This window comes from Ctenopharyngodon idella, chromosome 19 (assembly GCF_019924925.1).
Source record: "Ctenopharyngodon idella isolate HZGC_01 chromosome 19, HZGC01, whole genome shotgun sequence".
Lineage (NCBI taxonomy): Eukaryota > Metazoa > Chordata > Actinopteri > Cypriniformes > Xenocyprididae > Ctenopharyngodon > Ctenopharyngodon idella.
The window spans coordinates 19514881-19526968 of NC_067238.1; the positions used below are offsets into that span (position 1 = coordinate 19514881).

At 39.0% G+C, this 12088-nt stretch overlaps 1 protein-coding gene and 1 long non-coding RNA gene across 3 annotated transcripts; both read right to left on the reverse strand.

Moving 5' to 3' along the window:
- Positions 1-3310: 3310 nt before the first annotated feature.
- On the reverse strand, positions 3311-6489 carry LOC127501410 (tumor necrosis factor receptor superfamily member 11B-like). Of its 2 annotated transcripts, none has more exons than XM_051873376.1 (4): positions 6421-6489; positions 4800-5178; positions 4085-4261; positions 3311-3976 (listed from the first exon to the last, which is right to left on the reverse strand). In XM_051873376.1, the coding sequence occupies exons 1-4, from the start codon at positions 6472-6474 to the stop codon at positions 3708-3710; spliced, it is 879 nt and encodes a 292-aa protein (XP_051729336.1). In that variant the 5' UTR covers positions 6475-6489; the 3' UTR covers positions 3311-3707. The 2 variants fall into 2 exon arrangements, with proteins under 2 accessions (XP_051729336.1, XP_051729337.1); XM_051873377.1 differs by lacking the exon at positions 6421-6489 and adding an exon at positions 5341-5525.
- A 3505-nt stretch (positions 6490-9994) lies between these two features.
- Positions 9995-12088, reverse strand: LOC127501411 (uncharacterized). Its single transcript, XR_007926596.1, has 2 exons — positions 11915-12088; positions 9995-10339 (listed from the first exon to the last, which is right to left on the reverse strand). It is a non-coding gene; the product is annotated as an uncharacterized LOC127501411 (long non-coding RNA).

Sequence of the window (12088 nt, forward strand, 5' to 3'; positions counted from 1 at the left end):
TCTTCATTGCCGCTGGTCCTCCCTCAAGTCTTCTTCAAGTCTCCTTCATCGCCTCTGGTCCTGCCCAGCCTCAAGTCTTCTTTGTTGACGCCTGTCCTCCCTCAAGTCTCCTTCAAGTCTTCTTCATCACCTCTGGTCCCGCCTAGCCTCAATTCTTCTTCATCACCTCTGGTCCCGCCCAGCTTCAAGTATCCTTCATCGCCGCAGGTCATGCTTAGCCTCAAGTCTCCTTCTTCGCCTTGGCCCTCCAGCCCTACAGTGTCACCCCGGGTCTTCGTCTCCTCGGTTCCTGGGTCTCCACCCTGGCTACTCCTTCCATCATCTCCAACTTGGTCCTTCCTACTGTTGGCTTCCACGTGAACTCTTCACCCTGCCTCTCCTCCAATGAACTTTGAACTGTTTTCCCCCCTCCCTTCACTAAGGTGTAATTCCCATTGAGGATGTGCCTTCTGGGAATGGGGAGTTATGTCAGGTTTATGTTCTGTTTGTATGGACAATTATTTGGTTTTTCCCTGTTTCTTTTTCATTGGCTTATATGTTTCCGCTCTTCATTTGTTGCTTTGATTTTTGATTAGTCCTCACATGACTCACATGTGTCTAGTCTTGTTTAGTCTCTGTGTATTTAAACCATCTGTTCAGTTTAGTTTGTTAAACATGTTTGATCTTGATCAGGCTGCTCGATGGGATACTCACAATAGCCAATGACATCGAGCAAGCTTCACCAACCAGCTGTTGCATGCTTTTATACATTGTAAACCCTAATGCTCAAAATACTGAATTGTTTTGAGTAACTGTTATGAGTATTTAGAACTTTCTTTTTCTTTTGAGTTCACAGAACTGATATATTTTAAGTAAACTGAACTGTTTTATTGTTTTAAGTTGTATGAACTCATTTCTATTAATTTAGACGAACTTAAGTTTAACTGAAACTGGGCTGGGATTTCTATTTCCCATGGCACTTGAAAGGGAGAGTAAATGCTAAAATTAAGTGTTATATATAATGTTTTTTTGTGTAAAATGAATGGATAAGGGAGATTTAGTAGTGATTAATGTTTTGTTATGCTAATTTAGAAGAGTTTCTGTTAATGTGGGTTTTTGGAGAGTTACCATCATGGTGACAAGTGGCACATACGGCTTGATTTGAGAGCAGGTAAGTTACATGTTTTAAGTTGATGTACTCATTCAGTAAGTGTTACACCATGTTATTGTTAACATGTTAGCAAATTAGCAAGTTTGCATTTTCTGAATTTTCTTATTAGGGTTTACAGTGAAATAAATAACTCATTTGATTTGGAAGACCTCAAAATAAAAAAGTTAATTAACTAAATATTTTATGTTAATTGCTATCAAAATGCATGAGTTAGCTAACTCAATACTTCAAGTTAAGAGCAATTGTCATTCATGAGTACTACAAACTCAAAACTTGATAGTTCTGCTTACTTAAAATTGGGAACATCATAACTCAAAAAAATTGATGAAACTGATTACCTCAAATTTTTTGAGTTAGCCCAACTTATTCGGGTTTACAGTGTAGCTGAAACATGACAGCCACAAACATGTCACAAAAGTGGTGTCTAACATTATGTTCTGCATGCATGCATTAGTTTTAGCCAGACTTATGCTAGAAATATTTCCAACTCACTTCTTGCTTGCGCTGCAAAATCTATAAGCTGAGTCTACAGTGTCATGTTGGATCATGTGAGTTTTGTGTCTGTGGAATTGAAATGGATGAATCTGTCTGGATGAATCATCTAGTGTGTGTGCTGCTCGGAGGATTAAAGTTAAAAATAGTTTGAAGCTGTCCTTATGTCTGTGGTCTCCCATGGGTTAAAATCAGTTAAGATTTGAAAACCTTCTAGTGTGTCCCAGGCTGCTAACGGAACCCCTATTTACTTCATTGCAGAACCAACTGTGACATATATATATATATATATATATATATATACAGTATCTCACAGAAGTGAGTACACCCCTCACATTTTTGTAAATATTTTATTATATCTTTTCATGTGACAACACTGAAGAAATGACACTTTTCTACAATGTAAAGTAGTGAGTGTACAGCTTGTATAACAGTGTAAATTTGCTGTCCCCTCAAAATAACTCAACACACAGCCATTAATGTCTAAACCGCTGGCCACAAAAGTGAGTACACCCCTAAGTGAAAATGTCCAAATTGGGCCCAAAGTGTCAATATTTTGTGTGTCCACCATTATTTTCCAGCACTGCCTTAACCCTCTTGGGCATGGAGTTCACCAGAGCTTCACAGGTTGCCACTGGAGTCCTCTTCCACTCCTCCATAACGACATCACGGAGCTGGTGGATGTTAGAGACCTTGACCTCCACCTTCCGTTTGAGGATGTCCCACAGATGCTCAATAGGGTTTAGGTACCCTCAGCTTCTTTTGCAAGGCAGTGGTCGTCTTGGAGGTGTGTTTGGGGTCGTTATCATGTTGGAATACTGCCCTGCGGCCCAGTCTCTGAAGGGAGGGGATCATGCTCTGCTTCAGTATGTCACAGTACATGTTGGCATTCATGGTTCCCTCAATGAACTGTAGCTCCCCAGTGCCGGCAGCACTCATGCGTCTATTCCCTAAACACAACCTCTGGATATGACGCTGAGCACATGCACTCAACTTCTTTGGTCGACCATGGCGAGGCCTGTTCTGAGTGGAACCTGTCCTGTTAAACCGCTGTATGGTCTTGGCCACCGTGCTGCAGCTCAGTTTCAGGGTCTTGGCAGTCTTCTTATAGCCTACGCCATCTTTATGTAGAGCAACAATTCTTTTTTTCAGATCCTCAGAGAGTTCTTTGCCATGAGGTGCCATGTTGAACTTCCAGTGACCAGTATGAGAGAGTGAGAGCGATAACACCAAATTTAACACATTCACACCTGAGACCTTGTAACACTAACGAGTCACATGACACCGGGGACAGAAAATGGCTAATTGGGCCCAGTTTGGACATTTTCACTTAGGGGTGTACTCACTTTTGTGGCCAGCGGTTTAGACATTAATGTCTGTGTGTTGAGTTATTTTGAGGGGACAGCAAATTTACACTGTTATACAAGCTGTACACTCACTACTTTACGTTGTAGCAAAGTGTCATTTCTTCAGTGTTGTCACATGAAAAGATATAATAAAATATTTACAAAAATGTGAGGGGTGTACTCACTTCAGATACTATATATATATATATATATATATACAGTCTTATCACAGAGACTGATTTCAGGTTCATTTGAGTGCAGATTATTCAAAGAAAAACACTAGAGATGGAATATATTTCATATATTTCACAACCACAAGAAACTCTTTTCACTGTTTAATGGAGGTGTTTTGTAGTCTGATACAGTTTAGTTTTCAAAAAAAAAAAAAAAAAAAAGAACAATAAATAGAAATCAAGCTTAACATTAAATCAGTGCAAATGATAATATGTAATATTTACAAAACAGTCGAGTCTCCTTCAGAAACTTGAAAACAGTGCATTTGAAATTTATTGACAGGACACATTGTAATACAATCTGAGCGTCACACATCCAGCATTCTTCACTGTAACAGCTGGAATGAAATCTTTAATGTAAATGTCAAGTAGGGTGCTCATGGATGACTGGGACAAAATCTTACTTTCAGTGTCATGCACTTTGTACATTTTACAAAGCAGACAAAGAACATCAGACTTAAAGCGCAGCAGCACAGGCTTCATGTCTCATACTGTCATTGCTGTCATGTTATGGCACCGCTGCTGGAATTTCTGGATTATCTGTGAAATTCTGCCAGCGAGGCGACCCAAATGTGAGTCCTCGATCACCATGTGAAGGTTCAGCAGCTCCGTGGAACCATTTGCCATCCGTTGCACGTCTCTCTTGCGGAGTTTCTTTTGCAGACGGCGGTTCACTAAGTGCTCCAAACGCAGGATGGGAGTTTTGTATTGAATGTCCAGACCGGACAGAACCGGCTTTAATAAATCACTCCAACCTGGAGGAAAAACACCAGAGGATGAATGTATGGATGCAACATTCTACATGCAACTACACTGTAAAGCTTTGTAATTCAGTGTGAATGTGCGTGTGTGTTTTACTGTACCTTTCTCTGCGAGTTCTTCGCAGGTTGCACACACATTGTCATGCCACCTGGATCCCTGCAGCAGCAGCTGGTCAGCGGCGCAGGCGCTGTGAGGGACGCACGCTGCATGCTTTTCTGTGATGTTTGCAAACCACCCGTCTGCGCAGAGCTCACACACCGTGTCTTTGTGTGGCGTCCCTGCAAAAACACACACACGACACAATCAGACAATCCACTTTCAGACTGAATCACTATCATAATCATAATGATCACAAATAACAGTTCTTGCACAGAGTCGCACAGAGTTCATAGTATTCTGGTGTATCAGCTTTTGCATGGAAGAATTGGATCCTTTTCACAGACTCTGATGATGCGTTTCCACACTTTTTATTAACTTAGTGAACCTAGCAAAGGTTTTAGTTTTTTTTTACTTTTAAAACACTGAATGTACATTTACTAACACTATACTTAAATGTAATGCTGAGGTATAAAACACACAGTTAGTGCTGCTTCTTGAGTGTTTATAATATAATAAGAAACTCAAATTTGACATCTTTCCTCTGAGAAACACATAGTTAATGAATATTCGCTTTAATATTATGAATTATTCACAATATGAATTAATATTAGTACAACTTTTTATTGAACATCGCTGTCTAATAACATATAAATTATATTAATAACAAATAATACTGTGTGTGTGTGTGTGTGTGTGTTTTCCGCAGGTATATCTAACCTGCAGCTTTGACTCCGTGACCCGGTTTACACACGGTGTGTCTCTTGCAGAAGTGCTGATCCCAGTAGAATCCGGGCTCACATTCACAGACCGTGTTCACGATTCCGTTGCACGGCCGAACGACCCGCTGATGATCCGAACACGAGTCGCACAGCAGACAGTGCGGGATGTAGTTCCAGAACTCCGTGAACAGACCCTCGCCGCACAAGACACATTCCGTGCCGCGGGAGCTCGTGCAGTGCGCGCGCAGGCGGGACCCCGGCGCACAGCGATCGCACTGAAGCGCCTCTCCGGTGACCGGATCGATGCGCCGGTAAGTGGGGACACCCCCCGCCGCCACTGCCGACAGAGCCGGCAACACCAACACAGTGAAGAACAACTAGAAAAAGGAAATAACTGTTAATGATGGATACACTTTGACACACTGATCATAAAATACTTCCTAAATTCTAACACTGAAATAAGCACTTTGAAACAATATGTGCTGTGAAAAGCGCGTTACAAATACACTTGAAGTGAACTGATCTGATCCGTCACTCACCATCCCGCGCGCGCTGCCTGCCGAATTCATTAATGAGCGCGGTGCGCGCGACTTATATACTCACATATAGACTCGCACCCGCCCTACCCTGAATCAATCACATCGAGAAAAACCCACTCATCAGAATACCAGAGAGGTGATGCTCATGAATATCACGAGTGATGATAGATATTGTTCTGAAACCACTGGAGAAAAAAAGCCACACTGAAGGAGAAACCCGAGCCACATCTACAGACCATAAGAACACCCTAGAAAAAGCAAAGTTCTCTCAAAGAACGTACTTCCAGGAATGTTAATAGAACGTTCGCTCAGAGTTATCTGGTCTTTAATAATGTTCTCACAAAACGTTAGCACAAAAACATTATTTATACAACTTTCATGGAACGTTTTTCTGAAACGATTTAGTTGGAAGTTCGTCTAACGTTTTTTAATTTTTTCAGAACGTACAGAGAACATTCAAAAGTAACGAACGTATTCATGGAACGTTCGTATAACCAAGAGAAAATTTTTTTTTTTTTAGAACAATTTAGAACAAAAAAGAACGTTTTCGTTTCCAGGTTCTGGTTGAACGGCTGTCAAATGCTGTTATCAGTTAATTACTGATCTGAATAATGACTCTTCTTTAGAGCTGCTTTACAGCAGAATCTGAATTTGTCTCATATTTGATGAAGTTTGAATCAGTGATTCTGATATTTTCCTGTTTATTACAGTGAAGCTGCTTTGATACAATCTGTATATAAATAACGTGTGATTGAATTCTAGAACAAAGAATATTAGAACAGTGCATGAACTTGATCCCCGATTCATTTCTATGTATTCTTGACAGTAACTAGATTTGTAAACGATGTGACTATAACAGCAGCAGAGCTCTAGCGCCTCCTGCCCTGCTGAAGATGGAAATACAGCAGATTAATTCAGATCACACAGTCTGGTGCTCATTCTGATGTCTTCATGTCATATAGTGTCAACACATCAGGGTTATGATAGTTACAGAAACTAAAACTACAACTACAAAACTACAACATGTACATGTATCTTCTGTGGAAGTCTCGGTCCGAATGTGATCATATGATGTCTTACCTGGCTGTCTGCGTATGTATTTCCATTCCTCCGCGCACCTGCTGGCGCAGACATCACACGTCATCATCACGTTCTGTATTGAGAGTTGTAGACAGACGTCAGTCGCAGAGAGCCACAAATAAACAGCAGCTGCCTTTTACAGTTCCTCCTGAACCAAAACGACCAGCTTATGCTGTGTTCACACCATGTCATAACCGTAATTACGAGATGGCAATCCGTGATGTTCTACCTGGAGCTGTTCATGTCCTCAGACTCGGATTTATGCGTTTCTATGTCAACACCAGTAGTGGCGTTTGATTCAAGATATATGGGGCAAAAATGTCCCTGTATGAGTTCTTGTTTTTAATATTTATAATAGGATGCACAGTGCTGTTTTCCTGAATATCAGCACTGTTGCAAATGTGATCTCATACAACAGTTCAGTGTTAATGTTATTACTTTTGATTTTAGACTTCAAACATTGTCTATTTTTGCTCTATTTTGCAAATGAAAATGGTTCCAAACAAATCCACAGAGCCATTGCGTGTCTCAGAACAACACAGTGATGTTTTGTTACTGAATGAATCTGTGTTTTGAGTGAATCGTTTGACGAAATGATGGCAAGCCTCTATCTGTTTCTTTGAATTGGCCCTCCGAATTGCAAAGGACGGCTCTGGTCAACACTATCAACGCCGAAATGAATCTGCAGCAGTCAGGTGGTACAACTAGAGCTCTGTAAGTTGTTTATGTTCATTATTATTGTAATGTTATGTGCTTCAAGACACGAATAAGCAATAAGGTACGAGAGGCTGTGCTGTATCGTGAATAAGTCACGGCTGAAGGGCGTTGTTAGGCACGACGCGAAGTAGAGTAACCCCTTCAGCCGTGACTTATTCACGATACAGCACTAGCCTCGAGTACCTTATTGCTTTTATAAAACTGTTACCAAACAATACAAATATTAAAGCCAAAAATATGTATCAATGCAACTTTCATAAAATAAACTTTCACTAAAAGCCTTCCTTCCGCCGGAAAAAATAGTCCCTGACCGTGAACAGCAACAGAAGTTACATTATTACGCCATTAGATGACTTTATGAGTGTGTCAGTCAGTAGCGAAGACATTGAAAAGCCTGAATTGTTGTGAACACGGAACAAGACGCAACTGACAAATGCTTTGACTAGCGCTGTCAGTCACGGGAAGACCCCTTAACTGTTAAAAGGACAAGATAATACATCGGACATTTAAACAGATTTTTTATTATGAACATAGGACTGACCTGAAGAAAAATGCTAAATCTGAATGCAGGTAATAAACTCGCTCACTCAACCTCTTTCTCACAACACTCTTCTACATAATACAGTAAGGTTCAATGAACAATATCAATTGAGAACATACAGTTTCAGTGGTTACTAAGGGTGTTGTGTAGTGATACACAGAACCGTTGGGTGAAGCGGTCATAAAATAAAACACAGCTATTGACCAATCAGAATCAAGGACAGGAACTTACCGTTTCATAAGGTAATTTAACACAGTCTCTCGTGACGCTTTGCAGACTCTGCCCCGGCCGTGCGCATTCGTGTGTTTCAAAGGAGGCGTGGCTTTGGAGACGCTCTGAAGTGAGGGCGGGGTCTCATGCTTTCAAAGCGAGCTCAAAGTCCAAAAGTTGCCTACCCTACCTTTAATTAAAATAAAATAGAGATTTTTAAAAAAAAAATATTTCAGCTAGTTGCTAAAGAAAATTCTCATTTTCCAATAGAAATGACGAAGACTAAAAACTAAAGCTAAAATAAAAAATAAAAACTTTATAGACATATTAAAAAACAACACCAAAACTAAATCAGTAAGACTTTACAATAAGGTCCATTAGTTAACATGAGTTAATGCATTAACTAACATTAACTAACAATGATCAATAACTATAATAGGTAATAATAATTTAATACAAATTAACTAAAATGAAAACCGAAAATAAATACCAACTCAAAACTATAAAAACCCACTGAACTGACTGGAATCACATGAGTTTAAATGTCATGAAATGTCACTGTTGTTTTTTCCATATGAACTGGTTATATTTGCCTGTGTCATACAGCCTTTGATATATTTTTTGTATGACGTTTACTAACGATCATATGCATGTCAAATGTCAACAGTCTTTATTTAGCCTATTTTATCAGAGTTGCTGATTCATTATCGCACATTCACGCTTGACGACTAAACATTAAAATATTTGGTAATAGATGTGAGATAACGATTGTAGTAAAAATCAGTGAGTCATCTATGGGTCATTTCCTACTTTCATTTCTATATGTCTTCCTCATTTGTTAGGGATTCCACGAACGTGTTTGAGCGATTAGTCATGAAACCTAAGAGATGCGTGTTACAGTAACAAGAACATAGACTGACGGCAGACGTGCAGAAGACTAGGAACAATACCAGACCTTCCCACATGATCAACATGACCTGATAAACCTGTTTATCACTCGATCTCCAACAGTCTTTCTGACAGTTAGACTGTTTTATCAAGTAAAAATCTTTTAGTAATTGAACATACATCCTTCAGCTCATGCTTTACGTGTCTGAGATCTGATCTGCACTGATTTTTATCAAGCAAACAAGTTTAACAAGTTAAAAAAAATAACTTTGATATAATATTTCAGGTTTTCTTGATTATAGTATATCAAATACGATCATCAGGTTTATTTGTTCATCTCTCAATCATCATTGTATTGCATTATGTTTTAAAACTACAGAGATTTGATCATAAAGCTGAACATTTAAATATCATCCTACTAAGATATATTATTGGCAGGTATTGATATTTATTTGTATATAGGCTATGGGCTCTATGTTAAAGATCTAAACTCATGGTCTGAAGCACATGGCGCAGGTGTACTTAGGGCGTATCCGAATCCACTTTTTTTCTAGTTTAACAATGGAAAAAATGGTAGGCGCATTGGTCCAAAAGGTTGTACCTAGTCTCTTATGTGTGTCATGGGTGTGTTTTGGGCATAACGTGCAATAAACCAATCAGATTCTCACCTCCCATTCCCTTTAAAAGACAGGTGCACTCGCACCATGGTGGATTCGCTATTCACATGGTGGAATATAGACCTGATGAGTCAGTTTAAATACATGTGTGTATTGCCACGATTGGTTAAATATTTAGCCAATTTCATTCGCTCGTCATTACTGCAAATAGGTGTGACAGGTCTGCACAATTTAAGGAGACCGGACAACAGAGATTCCTTAGACCACTTTTTATTCTGGATGAATAAAAAGAAAAATTAATGAAAAAGAAAGTCAATCTGTGGCCTTTCCTTCACAGTTTTGCCATTGACCTTTCCCCAGCCGCACTTACCACGAACTGAAGGAATGAACAAGCATAGAAAACAGCTCAAATAAAAGAAATCAATATTAAAAGAATTGCAAGAATACAAAATAATTATGTATATATAAAATAATTGATCAATGGAGAGATTTTGTGTGAAATTAATAAATTGATATAACATCTGTTACATAGGTCATTCTGATACGTGCAATGACTATCCATTATGACATGTGGGCATTTTCATCTTTATGCACACAATAATAATCTTTTACATTCCTTTTATTTTAAATATGAACAATCATGTCTCAGTCACAAGTTTCATTCATGAAGAAATGAATCCGCAGTGGACAAACTTGAAGTGAAACAAAGCTGAAACTGGAAATTTAAACAGTTACTCAACAGCAGAAGCTTCAGATCTCATGCAAAACATGTGCAAATCACAACCGGCGAGTTTAGATTAAGGTGACGGGACGACTGAATTTACATTCACACATTTATCAAAGCCTCTCATCCGTGAAGCAGTTCCTGAGCATCAATCCGGCAATTCCACAGAAACACATGCCTGGAATCCTGCAGGATTTCTCTTCAGAGAAGCTTGTGTTGCACCTGAAAGATTGAATTCCAGCTCAATTCAGTGGAGACAGTTCAATATAAACACGGATCTAGGAAACTAGGAGTGTTCTTTGCAAGAGCTTCTGAAGACTGAAATCACACATCACATCAGCAAATAATAGCTTCTAAGTAAAGAACTCTCTGGGGAAATTCCTGCATGGCTGTGCCAGAAATCCAGCAGCTTTCTCAGGGTTTTTAGGAATAATTACAGCTTCAGTAGATCACACTGCCTGTCTTGAAGAGTTTCGGTTTCTCAAGTTCACAATCACACCATCCACTAACTACAAACCGACTTCCTTTTTTTGTGAAATGAAGATCTGGGGAGTCACACACTTAATGACTAATATTTTCATAGAAACACAAATCACACATGCTCTCACCATAAAACCACAGTTATCACAACAGATGACAATTTCAAATCAAATGAGCCGTTTATTAAATCAGTATAGAAGCACTGAGGACGTGTGTGAGGCGTGCTGTTCATATTACTTAACATGAACTAACAATGAGTTAACAAAGATTAATACTGTAACAAATGTATTGCTCATTGTTGGGTAATGTTGTTCATTGTTAGTTAACATTATATTGTAAAACAGTTAGTACCTGTCCTTGATTCTGATTGGTCAATAGCTGTGTTTCATTTTATGACCGTTTCACCCTTAGTAACCACTGAAACTGTATGTTCTCAATTGATATTGTTCATTGAAGCTTACGAGTATTGTGAGCAAGAGTTTGAGTGAGCGAGTTTATTACCTGCATTCAGATTTAGCATTTTTCTTCAGGTCAGTCTTATGTTCGTAATAAAAAATCTGTTTAAATGTCCGATGTATTATCTTGTCCTTTTAACAGTTAAGGGGTCTTCCCGTGACTGACAGCGCTAGTCAAAGCATTTGTCAGTTGCGTCTTGTTCCGTGTTCACAACAATTCAGGCTTTTCAATGTAAAAGTCTTCGCTACTGACTGACACACTCATTAAGACAGTTTTTGCCGCCATCTAATGGCGTAATAATGTAACTTATGTTGCTGTTCATGGTCAGGGACTATTTTTTTCCGGCGGAAGGAAGGCTTTTAGTAAGAGTTTACTTCATGAAAGTTGCATTGATACATATTTTTGGCTTTAATATTTGTATTGTGTGATAACAGTAATATAAAAGCAATAAGGTACTCGAGGCTAGTGCTGTATCGTGAATAAGTCACGGCTGAAGGGGTTACTCTACTTCGCGTCGTGCCTAACAACGCCCTTCCGCCGTGACTTATTCACTATACAGCACTAGCCTCGAGTACCTCATTACTCACATATAACATGAACTAACATTGAGCAATATATTTATACAGCATTTACAGCTGACTTGACATTTAAAATGACTTAAATAGAGGAACAAAAGCAGTTCCAACAGAGCAAACAATATTCATAGTGTACAATGACACAGTTCGACAAGGAAATAAAAAGAAGAAGAAGATTGCTTTATGTATGTATATAAACTCAATAAGAGGTGGCCATGGAAACACAAACCACATGATGACAGTGCGAGTGTAACACAATATTTAGAAAAACCTTTAAAAACATTACCGTCCATTATGCCTTGCCAACATCCCATCAGTCCTTCTGATCTGTAATGGAGCATGAGAAGCGTCTGTCTGCGGTGGAAACACGAATCAGATGAATCACTGCACCACAAACATGCAAATGACATCATGAATGCAGTATATTAAAGCTCTGAAATCAGCCTCATTGTTGTGACAC

Bases quoted from the DNA above. Each gene is read 5' to 3' on its own strand.
- LOC127501410 (XM_051873376.1), bottom strand. From the start codon at position 6,474: ATGTCTGCGCCAGCAGGTGCGCGGAGGAATGGAAATACATACGCAGAC. The intron at 5,179-6,420 runs GTAAGACATCAT...TCCTTTTTCTAG, and splicing joins ATACATACGCAGACAGCCAG to TTGTTCTTCACTGTGTTGGT. The intron at 3,977-4,084 runs GTACAGTAAAAC...TTTTTCCTCCAG, and splicing joins CGAAGAACTCGCAGAGAAAG to GTTGGAGTGATTTATTAAAG.